Genomic DNA, 26,398 nt, shown 5'->3' on the forward strand with positions numbered 1-26,398 from the left:
TCCGAGGTCTATCATCGTGATGACGTCATCAATGCGTGTGACGTGTTACGGCATGATGACGTATAGACAGGCAAGAAGCATTCACCGAAGCCCATGTAGTGTGAGTACAAACGGGCCTGGGCCGCGGGGGGAGAGGGAGGGGGGGGACAAGTACCCTAAAGCACGGGGCACGGTACGGACGGACAGTGGGAGTGGGCCCTAAGTGCCCTGTGATAGACTGGCGTCCTGTCCAGGGTGGATCCCGCCTCATGCCCGGTGTCAGCTGGGATCGGCTCCAGCCCCCCACGACCCCGACAGGGACAAATGGTTGAAGATGGATGGATGGATGTATAATATCCAAACACAGGATATTATACAAAAATAATGCAATTAAAAACATTCAACATATTAGTTTGTAAGTAGAACTTTCAAAACTTTAAGTTTTAATTATTTTATTGAACAACAAAATGTTGAGTAAAATATTACTCATCCCCCGACCCCACCCCACAAGTAAAAAGATGTGATGGAGAAGTGTGCAGTAAGCAGTGTGCTATGTGCATGTGAATAAGTGTATTTACATGAAATCCGGTGGTTTTAGTCAAGATTACGCTAAGATATATTTTCCACAACTATGTTTAAAATCGACACGATGGGGTGGTGGTTAGCACTGTCGCCTCACAGCTAGAGGGTTCCTGTTAAGGACCAACCTTTAGTTTTGTCAATTCCAGGTTTATTCCTGTTTATTATACTAACATTACTCTCTGTGTTTGTGGCTGTAGATGAACGTGAGCGCTCCTGTGTGCAGATAATGCATATGTAGATGGATTAAGGGAAGGGACAGGTAGATATATATTAACACCAGTATCTTTGTCTTTGTGTTAGTGTGGCAGCTGACTGTGAGGCTGTGATGATAATTCAACTCTCCCTAGTATCCCGCTGCGCTCCAGCTCATTATTATACTGGTGTGTGTGTGTGTGTGTGTGTGTGTGTGTGTGTGTGTGTGTGTGTGTGTGTGTGTGTGGTTACAGGGACGGTAACAGTAAGAGTCCCAACTGGGCTCTGTCACATTAGCCTGACAGAAATCACAGCTAAGCGAAGTGTGAAATTAATAAGAGAACAGGAGAAAAGAGCTGAGTGTTCTCCTCAGAGAAAATGTTGTTGGAAAATGACCTGCTATCTCCCAAACAAGAGCAGGCTCTCATCTGGTGGAGCATTCTGTTCGGATGGACGGATCGGGAGCTCACACGGATCATTGAACATTTTCAACAGGTCGTGAGCTCAGAAGCATTTCCTATAGAAACACATATGAGAGGCCAGTTATTAATGATGACTTTGAGACGTGGAAGGCTTGAGGTGATACTTGGTCACACTTCATTACTGGTGGAGTATTGATCGTTATCCAGAACAGTCCCACACTCTGTTATTCTGTGCTTTTATCATGTTGCAGGACGCTTGCACCGACACAACTTGTCAATACTGAGTGATTTCTAATCCCTGCAGTCTCATTGTGTCTGAGACAGTGGGATGAAATCCAATATATTGCCTATATGCATGGACGGACTATGAAACAACGGGCCCCTGGATACAGACACACAAGGTGTTTAGCATCTATTTGTAGTCATTTTGCACTTCCTTGTAGTCATTTTGTGGTAGTTTTTATAGTTGCTTTGCATCTATTTTAGTTGCTTTGCATCTATTTTAGTTCATTGTGTGTGTTTGTGGTTGTTTGCAGTCTTCAAATGTTTGTTTTTGATTTTTTGTGTTGAGCATTTTTTGCATCTCTTTGTGCTCATTTTGAATCTATGTATTCATTTTGGGTTGTTTGTGGTTGTTTTGTGTGTGTTTGTGGTCATTTAGTGTGTGTTTGTGTTTGTGACCTTAACACTTAGTGACCCTGGGCCTGTGCCCGGTTTTTATTACAATGACTGCCTCTGCATTTTGTACTGAAAACAAAAGGTGATCGTGGCTTTGAGGTAGGGGTTTCAAAACTGTAGAACTCTCTTCAGTCGGGTAGTGTGCACTTGGCGTAACATGTGAGGTTCAGAGTCCTCCGATATGATCCTAATTCTTGTTCCTGTTAACATGCTTAGAGGTAAAATTAGTAAGTACGTATAAACCTTGACCTTTGTGGTGTCAAATTGAGATATTCCTCTTTGGGCCAATGTGTTCTCCGCTCGCAGCTGCCTCAAAATGAGCCTGGACAAGTAAACAGGCAGCAGACTGATAACAATGAACGTATTGACGAAGGCGTGCCTTTATACGGGTTAGTAAATACGTCTCACAAGCCACAGCTTTAAACAGATCTGATCTCTGAACATATGGATCTGACGGTGATTACTTTCTCTTGATGTTGCCATTTGTTGAGTGTGTCGGCGTCTCCATCAGCATCACCTCCTGGGGCTTCAACGCGTCTCTCCTCCCTGCTCATTAACTATTTACTGACTCCCTCAACACACACTTCCACCACATCTATCAACACAGAAACACACCCACACCAACACACTTTCCTGGCATTTATCTCTTTCACCCTGTACAGTGCAATGAACACACACGCACGCACACGCACACACACACACACACACACACACACACACACACACACACACACACACACACACACACACACACACACACACACACACATACACACACACACACACACACACACACACACACACACACACACACACACACACACACACACACACACACACACACACACACACACATTGTGGAGATGGGACAAGGGATCCATTTTTCATTCCCAGCATGTCGAGGGAAAAGCAGAGATACTATAATCCCACCGGAGAGAGGGGGGAGCTAAAGGAGGAGCCAGGGAGCGGTCAGAGAAAAGGAAGAAAGAGATGAAGGTTGAATACACGGGGATGAAGGAGGAAATCTGGTGGGAGAAAAGGGAGACAAGAGGGAGGGGGGTGAAAATGCAAAACACCAGAGAGAGGAGATGAAAGTGGGAGAAAAGAGATTTCTACGTTCAGCCTCTCCTTCTCTCGTTTCATTCACCCCGTCACCTCCATCAATCCTCTGGACTTTCACAGTGTAATGGGAGTCAAGCTGAGGATTGAGGCGTGAAGACGACTGAAAACTAGAAAGACCAGACGGCCCCTGAGGGACGGGGAATTGATTCAGAGCGTGTCAGAAGACAGACCGTATCTGCTCATCTGCCGTCCTTTGAGAAAAGATGAACACACAGCAGTCGTGACATCAGAGCGGACTACAGTACGGCCCTCATCCCAACATTCATCGTTACATACAGACGTTTTTTCATGAGGCTGTGAGCCTTAATCATCACAGAATACAACAAAATGGTTTGAAATGTTTCATTTTGTGTGTAATGAATCTAGAACATAAACCACAGGAAATATATTAAACTTTTCCACGATATTCTAATGTTTTTGAGGTGCACCTGTACACGACAGACTGTAAATAAAGATGGACGCCGTGTCTTCTTCCCACTGTTCAAAAGTGAAGCCAAAATGACCCGGATACAGACGCCAAACAGTTTGTAGTTTTTGGCTCATGTCCCGTCTGCTAACATGCAAAAGAGATGGCGTCAGAAACAAGAAAACAGGAAAGAACAGTTTGCTTTTTTTCATTGCTGTATCACCTTCAAAATAAGAGTTCTCTCTTTCTACTTTACCCTCTTTATCTAATCATTAAACATACTTCAATCTTCTAATAAAGTAATAAAATAACCATTGTGTCAAAACTCAAAGCATGAGCTCAGTGTATCCTCATCCGTGGCCATTTGTTAGAAAAATCAAACTAATGACACACCATGGGTTTGTGGTTAACTCTGACACAATAAGTCCATTATCTATGGCACAGTTCTGAGTGTCTGTCTGATTTATCGACCATTTATTGTCCTCCTTACGCAGAGTTTTAGACTTGTTATACAAAGTCGTCCGTCTTCTGAAGCACTTGATCTTAACCTGTCTCATTAACGTCCGTAATTTTACATCAGAGCTGGTTGAAAGCCAGGTACGTCACTCACAGATGTGAAGGAGTTTCGGTTTGCAGAAACGGACAATAACAAAAACATTTCTGTTGACCAGCTTCTTCAGTACAAAGAAGTTCCACTGAAAATTCATTTTTAATCCTGAGCAAGACAAATTAAACCCCCAAACCAGGACCTGATGATGTGTCCAAAGTATCACAATATAGCATTTTTCCTGGTAATTCAATCAATACAGTCTATTAAAATAATTTTCTCAATTTATTAACTTCAGTGCAAAATGAACATTATGTGCAATGATCAGCATGCAATGCACAGTTGATTATTGGCATTGTGATCAAAACAATATTGAAAAATAAATACAAAAGACATTTTATATCATTTGGACTTCATATTTCTATAATCCAAATGATGGACAAATCAGTATCTGCTCATGCTCTGATGTTTGGTAAATAATTTAAAGTTTGATTATGAAACCGAAGCTTTTCAACTGATATTCCCTCAGGTGTGTCAGATAACATTTTCTAAGAAGTTCGGGTTAATGTGTATCACGAAAAAAGGAGAAAATAAATTATCATGACGATGAATTTCACAAACCTGGACAATAAAAGTGGTTGCATGCAACGATATGACTGGAAGAAAGTCGGTCCATCAAATGTTGATATTATTCTGATTTCCTCACAGTCATAACATTACACAGGCGATTACCATTTTATTCCTCAGAAAAAAGCAAACAAAGCATGTAAATATGAATCTATAAATCATTTAAATTATGCGTTATTAGCTTTCAGCCACACAGGCAGATATTACAGAATACATTTATTTTATGGTTTATTTCAGTCATGTGCCTGTTATGTTAATCCACAGAGCAAAAACATGCATCACCGGCATAAAAGGGCTTTTATAAATATCATTACTTTTATTATCATTTATACAGTCACACAGAGCAGTTCACTAGTGTTTGAATGGATAGTCTTTCACCTGCGGGCACATGTAGTTATAGAAAATGTTCCTGCAAAAATAATATAATAATAGGATAATAATATGCCCATGACTGAAATTCTCACTCTTCACTCATCTTGAACCGCTTATCCAGTTGACAACCATTGATGCATGCATGCTGACCACTCACAAGTCATGTAGTAAAAAATTTGAGGCTAATAATTAGCATTAGGAGCAGACGGAGCTCTTGCACTCTTGTAAACCTTCCAATGAATGACTCTGACGCTAACTGCATGAAATATTCCAAAAATGTTATGTTATGGGCAGTTAAAGCAATTCTTCTAATTCTGTAATTTTGACACTTTTCTTTTGTAATCTTAAAATGCTCCTGATTAGCGTATGGCACACTAAAATGCAACAGAAATCCACCACATGATGAAAATAATATGAAAACAAAAATATTCAATTCTCATATATTTCTGATAAAAGTCTGTCCAATCATTTTATTTGGTCTTAATAAAATGATTGGCTGACCTTCCTGCCTGTCATCGTCACTCCGTTTCTCTTGTGCTGCTCATAATGTGTTCAAGTGCCAAGGGAAGTCCGAAGTTTCAGACCTCCAACTAGGCAAAGTCCACTGGAATGCCTGTCAAAGGGAACCTCCCACTAGTGATTTCAGAGGAGATCGACCTACCCTGAAGGAGGAGGGAGCGTCAGAGGTCAGGCAGGGAGAGGAGGGTGGGACTTTGGAGGGAAGCGCCGAAACATGCAAGAAAGGTAAGAATTGCTTTAAGTCATGATATAACACCTTTATAAAATACGATTTCCCGGTCCAAACGCTCCATCGTACAAAACAAACCTTTTACGATCACTTTTTTCTTTCTGTTTGTGGATTTACAGAATGTTTCTGTCTTTTTCGCTCAATAAATGACTTTTTATTAATCAAGTAAAGCTTCAACATTATGTTACATCCTCCAAACTGGTTCAATGTGCGGTTACATTTTGTCGTTATTTCTGTGAATTTTACTATGGACTACACGACTAGAGTATTTTCTCCTGTGGATACAGCAGAAGTGCATCACAGGGTTTGTATCAACATGTTACCACCCAGTGTTGAGCTTTGAGCCGCAGCTGAATACAAATGCGCTGATTGTGTCTCCTGAGTGTTTCCTCTCTACGCTGATGATGGCCTAATGAGCCGACAGCCCATTAGGACTAATGTAGTTCTGAGAACTCTGAGAGTCCTTAAAGAAAAACATGCCAACGATGTGAGAGCTTGTCTCTCGCTCTGCTGTTTCCATAAAGCCTTTTCACCTCTCAGAGGCTTTGAGCTACGGGCAGTTAGGGCGCACTCACACTGTCCATGCGTACCGTGCCCCGTGCTTTAGGGTACTTGCCCGATTCTCCCAAACGGTCCGTGGCTGGCATACGTACCACTCCTAGGCGCGGTGCAGTTGCACTCACACTGGTCAAACCAACTAGACTTTACCCGTGAAACCTGTTTGGGCACGGTACAGATGGAGTGCGCCCTTAAATGCACCTGAGAGCATGTAAGGCTAACAGTTAGCTTAGCATTGTTTTGAGGCCTTGACACACTGGGGATAAAGACCCGAAAAAATTATGAAATGCTCATCTTTGGCTATTCAAATTATAGACTCTTTATATACAGTCTATGATTCAGACTAGCAGGTAAACAGTAACGCAGTCTATGGCTTTTATTGTGAAAGGTAAGAAGGGAAGGAGTGGAGTTATGAGGCCTTTTTTGGCGTAAATCTATCCCCTTTCTGAAAATAAAAATATTGCTGTACCTTATAGCATTTTATCTGCATTCTGTGTTAAAGTGCTCATCACAAAAAACAACAAAGACAAGTGAATAAATCTAAAAAACAACCAATGGATGAGCTTTGATTAGCTTAGCTTAGCATAGCATTGCATAGCTAAGACTGGAAGCAGGGTGAACATGTATCCTGGCTCAGTCCAAAGTTTGATTTTTCAGCGAAGTTATGTGTTTGAACTGTTTCGTGACAAACAGCCGTGTTTCCAGCTCTGCAGTTTTTGGCTATCTGGTTTTTCAGATCCCATCAGATGGGACCAAACCTTGCAACATCACCATGACAAGGAGACTCTGCACACAGTCACTCCTCCTAAAACCCGTAACTACATGGAGTGGATTTTATTTATTTAGTTAATTTGGACATAACAATCAATGGACTCGACTGGAATGGAATCGACTCCAGCCCTACACATTTGATTTTTATTTATCTCGAACAATCAATATTAAAAAAACATACTGTACAACAAGTATATAAATATTCCAAGTTTCCACCTTTCTTTATCGATCAAATATTGTTTTCTTGTATGTATTCTTGAACTTTATATCATTATGTCTTTGTTTGATTTTATTGTTTTCTAAAGAGGATAAAATGTAACAGTGTCTGTAACTAAAAAGGAGACGAACTGCATGCAGAGACATTGTTCTTTAATGCACTGCTCAATTTTGAGTTTTGGGGTTATTTTATCTTCTTTCAGAAGGGTAAGAAGAAAACATTTATTCACTTTGTTTGTAGCTGTAGTATCTGTAGATTTCTCCTAAATTCGCATAACATTAGCCTTAGATAATGCCTAATAACTAGTCTTTATGTCAGTAATCAACTCAATAAAATAAGCTGAATAAACTCTCAGGCCAGTTTTCAAATGTCGGCATCTCTCTGTCATCTCTCTCTCTGTAGAGGATGCCAGTGACGAAGTAAAGTCGTTTAGAAAAAGCAGCTGGTGGGGTTCTCTCTCTCTCTCCCCCTCCTCTCTCTCTCTCTCTCTCTCTCTCTCCCCCCCTCCTCTCTCTCTCTCTCTCTCTCTCTCTCTCTCTCTCTCTCTCTCTCTCTCTCTCTCTCTCTCTCTCTCTCTCTCTCTCTCTCTCTCTTTCTCTCTCTGTATGTATGTGTGGCTGTGTGGTCATTACAGCAGATCTGCCAGCTCCGGTATGAGAGAGCATAAATACAGCTTCCCTAATGACCCTGGTTACCACGGCAACGGCATCCCATTGAGATGAATCTGACAGCAAAGTGAGGAGAAGAGGTGACTGATTTGAGATGGAGGGGGAGGGGAGGGGGAGAGAGGGAAAGGAGAGGGGAGAAGGAGGAAAAAAGGCTAGGGAGATTATTATATATGTTAAAGCTGCATTCTCTCTAATGTCCAGCACGGTGGACTCCACTTAAAGCTGCATTCTCTCTAATGTCCAGCAGGGGCAGATTCCACCTAAAGCTGCATTCTCTCTAATGTCCAGACTTCTCTGGCTCCATAAAGAAGTGTGTTTGTATAGAAGTCAATGAGAAAATGAGCCTAAACTTCTCTCTTGATTTATTTCCTCTATAAACATTTTCCCAATGAGTTGTTGTCTCGATCTCTAGTGTCAAGTCTTCTTCAATACAGCATGATGTTCATTTAGTCAATGATGGTCCATTTAGAGTCAAATAGACCAGAAAGCAGGGGATGATTTAGGGCGGGGCTACACGGCCACCTGTCAATCAGGACAGAGGTTGAGTGACGTGTATCCACGGCAACTGTCGACATTTAACAGTTAATTGGTACATTTAGATTGCCTAAAAATATCTTAATCTGCATTTGGTTGCACCTTACTAACTAAGCTAGCAAGCTAGGGCTAACGACAAACTCTGTGTGGCTCCCCACTATCCCCCATTACTACACACCTCTTTGATTTGCACGGTTTGATTTCTGAGGTTTGATTTTTGACTTTTCCTCTCCAGCAGCCATTTTGTTTACCTCAGACAGATGCCATCTGATGCCGCCAGAGAGGCGTTCAAATGCTTTGAGGCAGTATGGGACAAACTTGCTGCCTGTTCAAAGCACAATACTGAAAAAAACATTTAGGCATTCAGCGAGGAATTGGAGTCGAATTCACAACAGGGGACAAATGTCATCCCATTTTATTATTCACTCATTTGTCATTTTGTTCAAAATATACCTGGACTGCTTGCTCTTTCTCTCTAGCTGTGTGCGCGGCGGTTGCCAGGTAAAGGGGTGATGAGGGTCCCCGTGCACTAATAACCTTACATTTTAGGTTCATAAAATGCAGCCAAATTCGTGATAATTCTGCAGGCTAGACTGACACAGAAGAAGAATTTCTCTCTCGTGAAAAAAATCCTGTTCCCTCCCGGTCTCAGAAAAAAACATTGACTTCCACTACGGCTCACTCCCATTTTCAAAAGCAATTTTTTTCTTGATGTGATACAGTCAAGAACGTCATCAGTATACGTCATTACACTGGTCAGTGATTGACTGCATACAAAAAGAAGGTTAGCTCAATGGCAACGACCAGGAATAAGGACCAAACAGGAGAGAAGTAGATCAACAACAAACCTTTATTTATATCATGATCGTATGTATAAAAAAAAGCGTTTTGTCAGTCTAGAGCACAGATGTTGCTATTGTTACGCCTTGACGTCTGTTGCTGCTACCCACTGGTCTGTCTCCGCCTGTTCACCACCACTCACGGTCTGGTAAGGCACTGAACCCACACTGCTCGAGGCGTTGTTTTCATACAGGCAATCTCCTCGCACTGGTTCTGGAACATGGTTAGGGTTATGCAATAAAACTGTAAATAGTTTTGTTTTGTTTTAAAGAGAGCTCAGTATTCAGCACCTGGAGTAAACCGGCATATATTTACATCTAATCACATCTTTCCATTGATTTTGTAAACGGCACCACATCTAAAATTAGCTTCATGTTCAGACTGAATGAACCTACTCTGTGTGTGTGTGTGTGTGTGTGTGTGTGTGTGTGTGTGTGTGTGTGTATGTGTGTGTGTGTGTGTGTGTGTGTGTGTGCGTGCGCACTTATCATCTCCACTTTAGATCTCAGGGGGTCATCAGAATCCATTACAGATCTCATTAATCACACACACACACACACATACTGATTGCCCCCTGTCACCTTGGCAGTCAAATATATTAGTGTGTGTGTTTGTGTGTGTGTGTGTGTGTGTGTTTGTGTGTCTGTGTGTGTGACGTGTGTGTGAGTGTGTGCACATTCTGAGACAGTTTTGCACAGTGAGACAATATTTGTATAACTGTTGCAAAGCAAGAGGAAGCTATCTGTGTGTATGCTGGTTTGTGTGCGTGTGGGCTCTGAACCTTGTGAACCCTCAGACGATCAGTTACTGCCCAGCCACACGAACGAAAACGACCCTTTTTTTCCTTCCTTAAAAAGTTTTCCGTCCACACGGACTAGGCTCAAGAAATCTCTGCGTCCACAGGAATCCAGTGAAACCAGCTGAAAACGCACGTGCCAGGCGCTGTAACTGCCACAGAAACACACCAACAACGGAGAAGAAGAGACAGGGAGACGCTGTGGAGAATCCAAACACTGGAGAGGTTTTCTCCAAATCTGGAGACTTCCCAAATCCTCCTCCATCCTAGAGACAAATGTGTCCCTGTTTCTGCTGCTTTTGTGCTGTTTTAGACTCTGATGCACCAATCACTCTGCAGTTAGTGTCCTCACTGAGCAGAGGGTGCTGCTGGGAGCCCCTTCCCTGTCCCAAAGCACTCACAGGCGCCACTTTCTCACTACATTTAGAGACTTTTCACACCTTCTTGGAACTGGATTTAGAAACAGAGCCTAGAGAGCAGTTTAGCTCCTTATTCAGAGCATCAGGGAAAAGGGAGAAATCTGTGCTCGGCCTAATTCATTCCCATGCATGTGGCTCAGAGTCCAGTTCAGTAAACAGTCTCTGGGTCCGTCTCTGTCCTCTCACGCAGCAGCACTGTTGTTGTTATGTGACGCCGTGGGGTTAGAGGTTGGAGGTGTGGAGATGACGGCATCATTAACAAAGGATGCCTTTTCGCCTTCTAGACGACAACGCCACGGAGGGCATTCTCAAATATTACAACTCTGGGACCTGGTTACAAAAAAGACAGTTTTCAGGGTCCGATAACGTCGTCTGCGTGTTGGTGGTCGGCCGAACCGGTATTAAAAATGTGCATTTATAGGAAAACACGTTCTCGTGTGGCTGGACCCTTAATATCGGGGGCCTCCTGCTATGATGTGATGCTGTGAAAGTTTTACTACAACAGAAGAAGACTTGTTTCAGCCGAAGAATTTAACAGCTGCACAACATCACACAATGATTCATATGCTGTGAAAACACAAGTCCTAGTCAGATTCCAGGTTGTCCTTTTTATTGTACGAACATTTAACTACGAAAACGAACTAATTAATCTGTAATCCAAGTATTTATTATTGTAGAAATTACGTATTGAAAGGAAATCAGGTGACGTAGTATCAGAGCCCCTAAATCCACATAGGGACGAGGGTCGGGGTGGAGGATGTGTCCAAAACACAAGACTTTGACCTGGAGAACCGGTGTTCAAGTCCTGGAAGAACTAAGACAAACCACCACCTTGATCTGAACCAAGTCCTTTAGTGACTAAACTTAACAGTCTCCTTTAGAGACTAAACTTAACCGTCTCCTTTAGTGACTAAACTTAACCGTCTCCTTTAGTGACTAAACTTAACCGTCTCCTTTAGTGACTAAACTTAACAATCACCTTAAGTGACTGAGCTTAACTGTCTCCTTTAGTGACTTAACGTAATGGTCACCTTTAGAGACTAAACTTAACCGTCTCCTTTAGTGACTAACCTTAACAGTCTCCTTTAGAGACTAAACTTAACCGTCTCCTTTAGTGACTAAACTTAACCGTCTCCTTTAGTGACTTAATGTAACGGTCACCCTTAGAGACTAAACTTAACCGTCTCCTTTAGTGACTAAACATAACAATCACCTTTAGTGACTTAATTTAACCGTCTCCTTTAGTGACTAAACTTAACAGTCTCCTTTAGAGACTAAACTTAACTGTCACCTTTAGTGACTCAACTTAACAGTCACCTTTTGTGATCTAAACTTAATAGTCAGCTTTAGTGACTAAACTTAACCATCACCTTTAGAGACTAAACTTAACCGTCACCTTTAGACTAAACTTAACCATCTCCTTTAGTGACTAAACTTAACCATCACCTTTAGTGATCTAAACTTAACCATCACCTATAGTGACTAAACTTAACAGTCACCTTTATTGACTAAACTTAACAGTCACCTTTAGTGACTTAACTTAACCGTCACCTTCAGACTAAACTTAACAGTCACCTTTAGTGACTGAACTTTACTGTCTCCTTTAGTGACTAAACTTAACAGTCACCTTTAGTGACTAAACTTTACCGTCACCTTTAGTGACTAAACTTAACCGTCACCTTCAGACTAAACTTAACAGTCACCTTTAGTGACTAAACTGAACAGTCACCTTTAGTGACTTAACTTAACCGTCACCTTCAGACTAAACTTAACAGTCACCTTTAGTGACTGAACTTTACTGTCTCCTTTAGTGACTAAACCTAACAGTCACCTTTAGTGACTAAACTTTACAGTCACCTTTAGTGACTAAACTTAACCGTCACCTTCAGACTAAACTTAACAGTCACCTTTAGTGACTAAACTTAACAGTCACCTTTAGTGACTAAACTGAACAGTCATCTTTAGTGACTAAACGTAACCGTCACCTTCAGACTAAACTTAACAGTCACCTTTAGTGACTAAACTGAACAGTCATCTTTAGTGACTAAACTTAACCGTCACCTTCAGACTAAACTTAACAGTCACCTTTAGTGACTAAACTTAACCGTCACCTTTAGTGACTAAACTTAACCATCACCTTTAGTGACTAAACTTAACCATCACCTTTAGTGACTAAACTTAACCATCACCTTTAGTGACTAAACTTAACCGTCACCTTTAGTCGTTATTTAAATTAGATCACTAAGCCTGAGTTTGTATAAAAATGCACAGGAAGAAAGTTTCCAGGTGTACTGTGGAGAAAAGAATATAAAAGGGATGTATGTTTGAGGGGAGCTCAGGCCTGCAGCTCCTCCATAAACATGTGCAGTTGGAGGTTTAACGCGTTCCTCAGATGCTTCTCGACACGCTCAGCGGTTTCAGCTTGAAACTACAGAAATCTATGTAAAGTTTGTTATTATAATACACTGACTTATTCACAAAGAGTCCTGCTCTCTTTTTCAGAGCCTGTTTAACATTTACAACACAGTCTCACACAGTCACACAGCGGCTGAGCAGCTTTAAATAACTTTGTCTCTTAAGGGACATCCAGAGCATTATAAGATCACCAATCACTGACTGCTGTCTGTCTATCAATTCATATTAAATTCCTCATTGCAAATATTTCATCTAAGCCTTCTGCTACAAAAGATGAGAGCAGTCTGAGCGACACACTTGATCAACATTTTCCTGTCAGAATAGTGCAAGACAGATATGTTGTATTTATATTATTTATTGATGTTTATGTTTTTGAATAGGTCATTTTTATGTAATATTTATATTTACTTACTTGGTCCAACAAAACCAAAAACGATCCTGAGATGCTTTTTCATTCTAAAACCGTTTCAAAACTAAAACGACCTCTGTCCTCACTAGGGCTGTGGCGATACACTAATGACAAAATGACAAAAGAATTAAAGAAATCATGGTTTTCATGTGTTTCAAGCACACTGTAGCGGATTGCTTGAATGTTCTTTTGTTACCTTGCCAGTCAGTGTTTAATCAGACAATTTAAAGGTTAGGTTCGGATTAAAAGTCAATCCCCACATGGATAAATGAATCAGTGTTAAAAGGTGTTACACATCAACCAACAGAAGGATCACAATTATACAAGCAATAATCAGAGCTGCAATTAGTGTATTACACAATGAGCTACACTCCGCATCATTAAATATCTTTGAAATAATTGTCCAAAGGTCCAAATAATGTTCTCTAACAGAAACAGTCCAAAGGTAAATCAAAAATCAATTTATTAGTTTTAAGCAAAACAAAATAAATAAAGAATTTCAGTTTGTTTCATTCAGTTTGAGTTGTTTTTTGTTGGAGTGAATCATCTTCTCAAATTAAACAATAAAGGATCTCTAAGTTTCAGTTTTGTTTTCCCTGATAGGAGTGGAGCCTATAATTGGCCTATTCCCAAACAATTTAACAAACGATCTTTGAACAAGTGAATCTCCAATGCTGTCGAGTTTTCTGAGAATTGGAAACATGCGGCCATGTAGAGATAGACTTTACATGCTGTCGTGGAAATAAGAGAAATAACATTAGGCTGTTTCATTTGTTTACTAAAAGGACAGAGCTGTTCCATAGGAAAGGGATCCTTAAATGACTCCTGTTAGGATCTGACGCTTTTCAGTAAATACATTTACATACAATTTACTTGACTTTCAAGTGGGGTGGGGGGGGCACAGTGCCCCCCTAATGAGATGGTAGGTAACACACTGGAATTGAAGTGCAAGCGTAAAGTCTAATTACACAAAGTCCCACCTAATGACACCTTACAGTATAATCTAGTGTAAATAAAGAAAGTCTGCTGCTCCCTTTACCTGAACTAGTTACAGACACACCAGAAACTCCAGGTCCTGCTCTCATTGGAGGATTTGAAGACATTTGATTATAACTTGGAGGCAGACACATCTGCTGTTTTACTTGTTATTTGATATATTTGTATTGCATTATAGTCATCTCTTTTGATATAGCTGCTCATTATGTATGTCAGAAACGTTGTCAGTCGTGCTGCTGTCTGTCGCAGGACACTCTGAAAAAAGAGATGTTAAATGTCAGAGAGCTCTTAATGTTGAATAAATAAAAATCCTCCAGCCTCTCGAACGCAGTGTGATGGTTAAAGCTAATAACCCAGTAACATAAACGTTATGTGGCCAACAATAAACCTGTAATGGTGGTGTCAGTGTCAAAGACAGAAAATCCTTCAGAGGAAGAACAGCAATGGTGAAAAGTCAGAGCACAGATTAATTGTGTTGGAGCGAGGAGGTGGAAGGTAAACTTTTGAGGAGTCATCTGAAGGCAGACGTTCTGGGGTAAAACATTATTAACGTAATGATTTTCTTGCTGAAAAGTTTGTAGTGCAAACAGTGAATCAGTAATCTTTCCGCTAAACCACACTGCCATTGCAGGGGTGGGGTGGGGTTGGGGATCGGGGTACAAGTAGTCAAGGATGAATTTGTTTGAGCAAAATGGAAGGCCTGTACTGTGCTGCCAACAACATTTTAATGAGACAAGCAATATCACATGTCAGGATTGTCTTCCACCATCTTCTGAATTGTGAACTGTGGAAGAGAGTGCAAGAAGAATAAACCAAGATCAAACCAGAGCAGTGTGTGAAACTAGTGATGTCCTGTGGGCGCAGATGTGCTAATACAGGTCATCTGTATGTTCCCTGCTAGGGGACCCTTTTCCCCCCAAAAGGGTCCTATGTTTCCCAGTCGCGTAAGCCTATGCTTTCGCTGATTTAATTCAGCATTTTGTTAGGGTTAGGGGTTACGTTTAGGGTCTACATAGGCCTATTTGCAATGGAATTCGGCACTGATTGTGGAAAAAATAACAGATACACATACAAAGCGGGGAACATAGGACCCGGGGACCTTAGGTACGCTCCCTGCTGAAGTCATTCAAATCTTCTCTTCTGACACAATGCTTACTGTTCTCTAATATTGCTCACTGCTTTTTTCACAAAATAAAGGTTTTTGTTGTAGCACAGCGATTGCATAGCCACAGCGGATATTCTATCAAATTCTGAACAATAAAAGAAAACAGTATTTCACAATAAATCAAGAATTAATACTTGGTTCTCTAAATTTGATCTCGACTGTATGTATTAACTTATTTAAATTGAAATGAGTGACCGTTTTAGAGGGCTCAAGTCCAATGGATTCATAGACCCAGAAAACATGGGGTTAGACACCAAGATCACTTGTCTAGGTCAAATAAGGAGGGAGTTAGGATATTATAAGGGCTTTCTGTCCATCTTTGACACCATCTTTGTTTTTCTTCATATATGCAGCCGTCTAATAACACATGAGGATAAGGCGGGAACGCCAGCGGAAAACCCAGACTGGGACTGGACGTGTTAGGTGTACGGAGCCTTCTCCATGTCCGGAGGAAGCCATGGCATAGGGGAAGGAGCAGCCACACAGTCAGGAAGAAATAAGAGTCACGTCTGACAGTCTACCTAACTGATAAGACTGACTGACGTGGGTGTCTGCATCCTCCTTTACAAACCTCTACACTTACAAACATAACACTAAAGCACAACCTGGAGTTTAACACTGAAGTAGAATGGGAGGCAGAGCCTTCAGCTACCAAGCTCCTCTCCTGTGGAACAAACTCCCAAGTGTTGTTCGGGAGGCAGACACTGTCCCCATATTTAAGAGTAAACTTAAAACTTTCCTTTTTGATAAAGCTTACAGCTAGGGCTTATGAGCCCTTAGCAATGTTGTTATTCTTTAAATGATTTTGTTCTGCTTAATTCTGCTGCTATAGGCCTAGTCTGCTGGGGGATAATACTTTTCCTAATACTCTGAGCTTCTCTCCTCTCTGTCTGTATCATTCATGTCTCATCAATGCATGTTATTAATTCTCTTCTTCCCCGGAGCTGTTTGTGCTTTGTAGTCTCGCAGGTCTCTGCTGATCATGGTGGTGCCTGCTGCTGTGGTCCTACATGACGCTTCCTGCTGCTATTATCACTGTTACTCATATTAACTATCATTAGTTTATAAATTATAACATTTGTAGCCATAAAAACACCATCAGTGGTATGTCTCACTGTGTCGTAGCTGCTATTGCCACTACTCATCATTGATCATGTTTGTCACCATAATTACTGTCATTGTCATATTCTGTCACCTTAGCTGTGCTTGTTTCTACTATTCTGCTGTATTAACTGTCTTAACATATACGTCATATTCACATTACTATAGATATTATAGTAGTTACTGTTACGCTTTGGTTGCTTGCATCTCTGGAAGTGTGTCTGTCTGTCTCTCTCTGTCCATCTGTGTGTCTTTTCTCTCTTTCTCTCTCCTTTTCTTCCTCCCCAACCGGTGCAGACAGATGTCCGTCCTCCACAGAGCTGGGTCTGTCTGTTAAAGGGAAGGTTTTCGTTGCCACCGTACTCTACAGAGGAATTGTTGGGTCTATGTAAATCGTAAATAAGTCATAGAGTGTGGTCTTTACCTACTCTGTAAAGTGTCCTGAGATAACTTTTGTTATGATTTGACACTATAAATAAAATTGAATTGAATTAAATTGAAACTGCCCAGCAGCGTTTACAACAAACGCCTTAGGAACGCTGGAGTTGCGTGGACACCAGGCGTGGTGACCGTAGAAAAAGAGATCGTGCGCAGCGGAGTTCCGCCCCGATGCGGACAAACATAACTGTGTTTTTGAAAGAACCCTCACCCACAAAAAAAGCTGTAAACCTAGGGGAAACACTGATGTATCAGAAAGATTTTGAGATTTTGTTTACTCACCTGCACAAAGGTGTCAAACAAATGTCCCATGTAAATATGAAGACAGCAGATTGATTTAAGGAAATGTGTTTCAACAGGCTACATACTCTGCTGCGAACTGAAGCGTTGCACATTAATGCAAGGAGATATCCATGCACACACACACACACACACACACAGAGACACACAGACACACACACAAACACAGAAGGTGTGTGAGCAGGATTTCTCTTCTGTGACTTTCAGCCTCGACTGAAACAAAAACCCAGCAGAATATCACGATGACCTTTACAGAGTGTAACTAGAGCAACCTGCAGTGATGGATGGTACTGTAGTTAACACACACACACACACACACACACACACACACACACACACAGTAAAGACAGCCATAAAAACCCAGCATGGATCAGTCTTCTTTATGATTTTTTTTTACAGAACATATAATGCAGAAAATGATGTTTGGCTGATTTAGAAATGGTGTCATATAACTATATATTTAGTTTATTCTTTATTTTCTCAGCTTTTCATTTCACAAATTGGTTGGAAATTTACAATTTCACTTAAAGTTAAAGATTTCAGGACTAGAGAAGTTTTAATATAACACAATGTACACATTTCCTACTGGACCACTTCACAGACAGGTTCACAAATCATTTCTTACTTTAACCCCCTGCATGTTATTCAGTGTATATATAATAGTGTTAAATATTATTTATTAGTAAATAAAAATCTTAAATGTTTAGAAAGCAGTCTTCTGAGTACCTTTTCACAGTCACATCAGTGCAAATCCACATAAAAAAATGTACTATATTGGCCTTCATGTCAGTAATCTGGGATATTTTCAGTCTTAATTAAGTTGAGCCAAAAAACAAACACCACCCACCAGCCGGAGTCAATCGCAGTCAAGCTAGACGCCGCTGATCAGATACATATATGCATATTTCTCACTTAAAGCTGCATTCAACACTCTGCTCCAATAGAACAACATAAAGCATCCGGTTTTAGAAAAAAAAAACGTGCACGTGCACGTAGAGTCTGTTGTTTGTTTTGCAAAAATCCACAGTGCCCGTATCATCCTGTCCACTCAGCACAGAGCTGTGTGAGAGCTGACTGTCAGGCACAGTTTGTGCACACGCCACAGATCCCCCTCGTGCATGTTACAATATCACAGGCACACACCTCAAGCTATGCATACGCTAAATGACGTTAGCAGTTGCTATCTATGAGTAAGTTAGCCAGCCTACCTTCGGGATCTGCCGCACTTGCTGACTGCAGCTTTAAAATGTTCTCAGAAATGTATATTAGTGTGCCGTTTACTGTTAAATGAAAATATTGTGACCTGGCTGCTGATCAAATAGGCTCTTCTCATGATTTTGTTGTATATATAACAACGAAAAGTAATGCACAGTAATTTGTGTATTCCACGAATTTATGTTGTGGGCAGTTAAAATATGCAAAGCAGGGGACGTAGTATAAGACGGTGAATCTTTGCCTAGGGTTGTGGTGGTGTATGGATCCCAAAATACAGGACTTTCACCCGGGTGAGTGGGATTCGCTTGCCACTGCCATTCTTGTACCAGACGTACTAAAACCAAACCATGATCCTATTTCTAATCCTAACCAAGTCCTTTTGATGCAGAACCCTAGCTGTAACCTTTTGTGGGCAAAAACAGGTCTTGTAATGCTAGTTTTGGTGCCTAAACCTGAACGACACCAAAAGCAGCTCTCAGTTTCATAAGATATCGTAAAAAAACTTTTGCAGAAATTTTCGGATGACATCATACAAACCTGTTTATAAGAGTATGTTGAACAGGATGGTCTTTGATTCCCACACATCTATCCGTTAGTTTGATGAAGCTGGTGGATCTCCACGATTGTAAGTAATCGTACAATAACCCAGAAACATGACTGAGAAATCAACCGACTGCAGCTCTGTTCACACACGTTACTTCATTTATAAATCATAAATGTGTCTTGTGAAAAGTCTCCATGTGTTTGTGCTGGGATTTAAGAGCTGGTTGCAGAGATGGTTATCTGCTTTCTTAAAGGATCTCTCCTGATTGATTTCACAGTCTCCATGTTAACTCCAGGCTGAAAACCAGACAAAGCCCCCACTGTGTGGTTAATACTGCCTGAATATTGTAAACCAGTGGTTCTAAACCTTGGTGGAGGTACCAAACCCCACCAGTTTCATATGTGCATTCACCAAACCCTTCTTTAGTGAAAAATAAAATTAGATTTTTTTTTCAAATTCAAGACATAGGTATATGTTTTTTTTACTGGTGCACAAAATGAACCGTGCATGAATATCACCTTGTTCAAAGAACAAAACCAACCCAGTGCATGAACTCACAACAAATTACATACCTGCAAATCAGTGTGACTTCTGCTGTTGCCTTTGAGAGACCAGTTCAGATATGCGTGGCTTCACCTTGGCAAGTGCCACTCTCATGTCATTCTCACAGCAAAGTCTGTTCCTTTTCTTTGTTTTTATTTCCAGCAACCTCAAAAAGGATTGCTCGCAAAGATATGTTGTAACAAATGCTATAAAAAATCCAGGGCTTTCTTAGCAATAACTGGATACTTTTCCATTTGTTGACACCAAAAAGTTGAGAGCGTTGTTGTTCTGAAGAGTTGCTGTTGAACATGGCTCTGCTGAATTTCAATGATTTCGTCGAGGTATTCATCATTGACATCTGCTGTCTCAACAGCAAACGTGAACGGCTGTCTCACCCATGCTCGATATGACTCTCTTGTAGGGAAGTATCCGTTGAGAGACTTTGCAAGCTCATCTAAGTGCGTAGCAATTGTTTGCTTCAGTTCCATGGGTACAGAAATGTCTCCGATTCCAGACACATCTTCGATCCTACTTACACAGTCGTCCAGAAGGGGAATGTTTGCGAAGTTATTGTTCTCTGTTCGTCGTTTCCATAACGGTAGCTTTTTTTGAAAAACCTTCAGGTTTTCTTGTTGACTCCACCACCCTGCATCTGCTGATTGAGAGCTGCGAATATATCAGCCATGTATGCTAAAATGAGAATGAACTGAGAATTTTTTGAAGCAATCTGCATGACAATGTTGGTGCTCTTGCAAAAACAGGGCTAATTCCACACGCATGGCAAAAACAAGATCCAGCACCTGTCCTCGGGATAACCACCAAACATTAGAAAAAGGTACAGAAGTACCTCGAATTCAGAGCCCATTTATTTAGACAGCTCACTGAAGATGCGGTGCCTCAGAGCACTATTTCCCACATAGTTCACACATTCCACTACAGTTTTTAATACTTCTGCCATTTTTGGATGAAAGGTTTTTGTTGCCAACGCATGCCTGTGCAGAATACAATGCGAAACAATGATGTGTGGTGCATCGGCTTTTTTGTTGTAAGAGGCTTACAAAATAAAAATTCTTCTTTTATCATGTCGTCTTTCAGATAGCATACAAAAACAGCAGGCTGGCTTAGATTAGAAACGTCTGTGGACTCGTCGAGTTGAAGGCTGAATTTTGCCGGGCATGAAATCAGATCTGCAACTACTTGAGCCATACTCTATTCTGTCGCTGATGTTGTCATTTGAAAGAGGACTTTGGGATAATTTACCTTCGGCTGCTGTTCCGAGTATCAGATTCGCCATCTTTAACGCAGCTGGTTTCACCAATGTTGTGTGGCTTGCCCTGCTTTGCGATCAGGTAAGCAACTTCGTACGATGCTGGGAGGAACTGTTTGTTAATGGGTACAAATCCAAAAGCAGGCAGAGTGGCCTTTTCATCAAATCTGGCTCTCTTCACCTTGAATTCAGCAAGCGTTGTGTTCTTGTATTCCCCATCTCCATGCAGCTTCAAGAAGTGTTCCTTTAGTTTTGCCGCTGCGAGACTAGAGTTGCTCAACTTGGCATTGCAAATCATGCAGATAGGACGCTGGGTCCCATCACGTTCCGTGATACATGTGAATCCATGTTGTACATATTCGTCCGACCACTTTCTTTTTTTGCTCGACATAGTTAGTATGGATTAACCCTAAAGTATGGAACCCCTGAGACCGAATCACCAAACCCTTAGGGTTCGATTGAACCCAGGTTAAGAACCACTGTTGTAAACTGAGGCAACACCTGCATAATTTGTTCCTTTTTGTTTTTTGTGAAAAACTTTGAGCTGCATTTGATCAGTTTGTTATTGTTAGGGCCAACACCGGGGCAGCGAAAGGCCCTCTTGATACTGCTGCAAATATTATTTTCTCAAACTAATTACCTTTTTAAAGGTTTTATCATATTCTAAAACTCACCAATGTTGGCACTAAAATCAGTGGTGAAACTTCAGGGGCTATATTCCCAAAGCATGTTAAGGCTCAGATTAGGTCCTAACTTGCTGATTTAGGAGTACATTTTAAAAATAAGGGGTGTTTCACTGTCAAAAATGAGGAAGGAGCTCCCATGGCTGCAGCAGTCAACATTTTGGAGAGATTCAATGACAGTGAGCTTTTAAAAAGGTCTGGTCCTGATGGAGATGACATTATGAACGTGGTAGAGTTGGTCAGGGATGACATCACATCACCAACCAATGAAAACCACCAATATCACCGCAGATTAAAGTTGGTACAACTCTCCACTGTTTGAGCACGGGAAAATGCAGCTTTTGCTCAGACCATCTTGCCGTCTCTCAGCTGTCGTCCGGAGGACTCTGCTCCAGACAATAAATGTTCTATCCAGACCCCACAGAGCGCTGCAGTTCATTCACTTCATCATTGAAGTGTTTCTGTCTTAAATGCACTCTTAGGGACTCATTCCCTCTCAGCCAATCACTGTGAGCATAGAAAGGATTGATATGATGTCATCCATAGAAACCAGGTCCACCCCTCCCCTTAGTCTTCTCTTAGGAGTCCCTCCCCCTTCTTAGGAAAAGTTGGTCTCAGAGACTTTGGGAACAGGTTTGAAGAAATGACTGAACTAAGAACTTTAGTGCTCCTTAGGAGAACCCTTAGCACTGAGATCAAATCTTTGGTGTTTTTGCCCCCTACAGCGCAAAATCCAAGTTTGACATAAATATATGAAAATTGGTATGCATTTACAACATCTCCAGATGTCCAAAAAAGCCTCTAGGAGCAATATCGTCAACCCAACAGGAAGTTTGATGTTCAATTTCCACCGTTTGCAGGCGCCATACTTTTAACAAACTCATCCTAGAGATTTCATCACGTCAACTTCAAAATTGGTCTGTACAATCTAAAGGCATGTCTGATGAAAGGTTACTCAGCGTTTGCGTTTCATGCAAAACTGTTTTGATGGCGTAGCGCTAAAGTAAAATTAAACAGAAAGTTATTGTAACTTCAGCATACATTGTCAGTTCTACCCAAAAGGAAATATCATGTTTTATACTTTCATGTACAACTCCTAGCAAGTTGACCAGATTCACCTCAAATATGGTCATAAAAGCCTCAACAAGCCTGATATTTCATTATGAAGATTGTAAGATTGAATGGCCTTGCCCTAGAGGCGTGGAGAGTACCAATGTTTCCCCAAAACAACAGAGCAAACCAATCTGCCTCTAATTTCTTCTACTTCATGCTTGATGAGAGTGCAGGCCTGAACACATCTACATCTGAACGTTGACTCATATTCATAGCACCCCCTACTGTTTCTGAGCACTTTAAACAATCATAGAAAAATGCAACTCGTGCAGAAATGTCCAAATGTCAAAACGTTTTTGATCCCAAATCATAGCATGAGTTTTTCTCTGGTGTTCCTTGAGGGTGTCTGAATGAGGGATTTTGAAAGATTTTGACCACTTTTTTATCAATTCTCCAGTGGTTAAAAATATGTAAATTTAGCACCAAATCTGTGTAACAAATGGTATCAACTCAAAAACCGCTGCAACAACAACTTATCATGCTTATAGAAAGCCATGATACCCTTTTGAAATAGTCAAGTTTGAGTACCGTTCAGAGTATTATCCAGAAGTGGAAGGCATATAGATCCACCCAGACCTTACCTAGATCGGGCCGCCCCTCCAAACTGGATGACCGAGCCAGGAAAGGATTTATCAGGGAAGCTACCAAGAGGCCCATGGTGACCTTGAAGGAGTTACAAGTCTAAATGGCAGAGGTTGGTCGATCTGTGCATGTGACAACAATATCACATGTTCTACATGTTTGGCAGGGTGGAGAGAAGGAAGCCTCTTCTGAAAAAATGTCACACTGAGTCTCATAAAAAAACATATTGAAGATTCTGATGCCATGTGTTAAAGGTTATATGGTGAGATGAGACCAAAACTGAACTTTTTGAGCTGAACTCCAAGAGCTCTGTTTGGCAGAAACCAAACACAACACACCACCCAAAAAACAGCATCCCTACAGTGAAGCATGGCGGTAGCAGAATTATGTAGTGGGCTTGTTTCTGTTCAGCAGGGACTGGGCAGTTGGTCAAGATTGAAGGTAAAATGGATGCTGCCAAGTCCACCCAAATTCTTGGCATTTCTGTTAGACACTTGAAAATGGGCAGGTGGTTCATCCTCCAGCATGACAACGACCCAAAACACACCTCCATAAAAACAACACAGTGGCTAAAGGACAGGAAGGTGAATGTCCTAGAGTGGCCCAGTCAGAGCCCTGACCTGAATCATACAGAACATCTGTGGATGGACTTGAAGAGTGCAGTCCATCAACACTCACCACAGAATCTGACTGAACTCCAACAGTTCTGCAGGAAGAATGGGGAAATATTCTCCACTCTAGGTGCACAAAGCTGGTAAAGACAGATCCAAACAGACTGATGCTGTAATTAAAGCAAAAGGTGCCTCCACAAAGTATTACATCTGGGGACTCATCACTTATACAACCCTGATATTCTAGTTTTTCATTTTTTATATATTTTCATAAATTTGGAAAAAAATATATATTTCACTTGAATGTTTTAAGGCAAAATGTGTTAATCATGCTGGAAATATATATTTTTTAATGTATTATCATTTCAGGCTTTGAAACAAAAAGGTCATCAGTTAGCACTTACTATAGTTCTGTAATACTATGGTATTTGTGGAAGGAAGATTAGCGTTAGCATCAGCACTAACGTCAGCGGTAGTGTAAACAAACCAGCCCTTTCGCTTGAGCTGCTCACTTTCTCAGTGCACACATGGGGGGAGGAGGGAGCGTCAGAGGTCAGGCAGGGAGAGAGGGTGGGACTTTAGAGGGAGGAGAAGTTGATCATGGTCACATTTTTGTGACCATGATCAACTTGACCACTCCAATTTGCAATTGCTTTAAAGGGGGATTTCTCCAGTGTTGGAGAAATTCACTCTCTAAACGAACTAGTTCAAAGTTCAGTTCACAAATTTTAAAATGAACTAGTTCAGTTCATAGTTCATAATTCAAAATTATGAGCAATGTTTACAGTTCCAAAAATGGTTCTTTTTCAATATGTTGCTGCGAGCTATTATTTCGGCTATTATGTCTATACAGAACCACCGACAGCAATTATTTTGTCAGTTTCAATACTAAAATTATGCGTCAGATTTCATCTTCAAATACAATTTGAATCCCTATCCAACCAGGGTTTACATTAGATTGTAGGGGACAGCATTTCCACATTGTTGCTTCAACACTTTGCTGCTGTCCATTAAGTCCACACACCAGCAGCTGCAGCTTTCACACCTACAGTATATTCTCAAAACCAGGAGGGAAAACTTGTCTAGGAGGTGACAGTGGAGCTGCTACTGTACACGGTTAATGGGGTTTGGGTAGAGGATCTGTCTTGACTGTCTCTTTATTTTTTATTTTCATACACATACCTTGAAATGCCGGGTGCTTCAGTTCAATGTGCCGTTTCAGGTTTGCTGTTGATATGACTGAAGAGCGATTTTTTTTTTAAAGCCGGTGGGTAAGTTTGCACAGATATATAAGATTGTTCCTATCCTGACAGACCTTGTCATAAAACTTGTTTAAACGAGAATACGACGCCTTCTTGCGGCTTTGTCCATTACACGTTGCTGTTGCCTCCATGCTGTTTTTTGTTTTGATGACGTATGCAGCGGTGCAACACTGGTGGCTGGTGTTACCAGATTGGGTGTTTTTTTTTGCTACATATTAGGCCTGTTTACGATGTGTTTTAGCCTGTTTTTTTCCCTGGAAGGCTCTGTAGTAATCTGGCGCCCTATTGAACAAAGTTAAACTGAGGGAGCTTGTCGTTCACAGACACCAGAATGAACACATTCACTGTAACGTTCATCCAGCAGAATACAGTATGTTCAGTTCACGTTCACCCAAATAATGAACGAGTTCATGAACTATCGTTCAATGAACGCGTTCAGGCACAACACTGAATTTCTCCATTTTTGCCACTGAAAGGACAGAATTGGCAAGGACTGTATATGGGACGTCCGCTCTCTGTGAGCTACTGAGCGCCTCTAAAGATGACTTTGATAGAGATGATATGAAAGAACAGAAGAGTGATGAGTGTAAAAGCTGACAGCATGATTCAGAAAAGGTCTTACCTGGAACATGATCCTGTACTGCTCCTCTGGACGTTTGACCACACACATGTTGCAGCCCATGATGACACGTCTTTCTCTGCTTTTCCTTCTAGTCTTTTTAATCCCTGTGTCCTTTGTCCTCTGCAGGAAAAGCGTCAGAAAACCAAAGACACTCCGTTCAGATAATCCAGCTCGTCCGTCCGACCTTTAACCCTTTCAAATCTGAAGTCCTCAGATGCGTCTTCGCTGTCTTTTTGCCCCTTTTTACAAAGATCCTTTATGTAGGAAGAGTCCTTTTTTAAATCCTCTGAGAAATCCGTTCATAAAGAGTGAGCTTCAAATGTCTGCTGATGTGGTCCCCAATTATTTTTATTTAGTTATTTTTTGTCAGTTTTTATTTTTACTCATCAAATACACACCACAGTGTTCTGAAGTCTCTCAGAAAGGAAAATGTCCCACAAAAAAGTCCCCAAATGTGCCTCATTAAGTTTATCTTTGCTTTAATCAGTCAAACTTCTGTCACTTCTGGTAGAAACTGCTGAGAGTGAAGCTGAGTTCACTCCCTGTTGTCTTCTGTCCTCCGCTGCGTCACTCTGAAGACAAAAGTCAAGCCCACCTCTGTGTTTCTCTTAATGTGTTGATGGTGAAACAGAAGACAAAAGGAGGAAGACATCG

The 26,398-nt window shown here is 41.1% G+C and overlaps 1 protein-coding gene across 1 annotated transcript in view; it reads right to left on the reverse strand.

The window, feature by feature from the left end:
• Positions 1-25,804, reverse strand: part of LOC310952297 (PDZ domain-containing protein 4-like) — a gene marked incomplete at both ends in the record, with an annotated part of 59,708 nt that extends 33,904 nt beyond the window's left edge. Inside the window, one exon of the mRNA XM_083920870.1 lies at positions 25,745-25,804. Coding sequence (XP_083776996.1) covers positions 25,745-25,804 — 60 coding nt within the window. The remainder of the gene's footprint in view (positions 1-25,744) is intronic.
• Between the last annotated feature and the right edge of the window lie 594 nt (positions 25,805-26,398).

This window comes from Echiichthys vipera, assembly GCF_963691815.1.
Source record: "Echiichthys vipera genome assembly, chromosome: 9".
NCBI lineage: Eukaryota > Metazoa > Chordata > Actinopteri > Perciformes > Trachinidae > Echiichthys > Echiichthys vipera.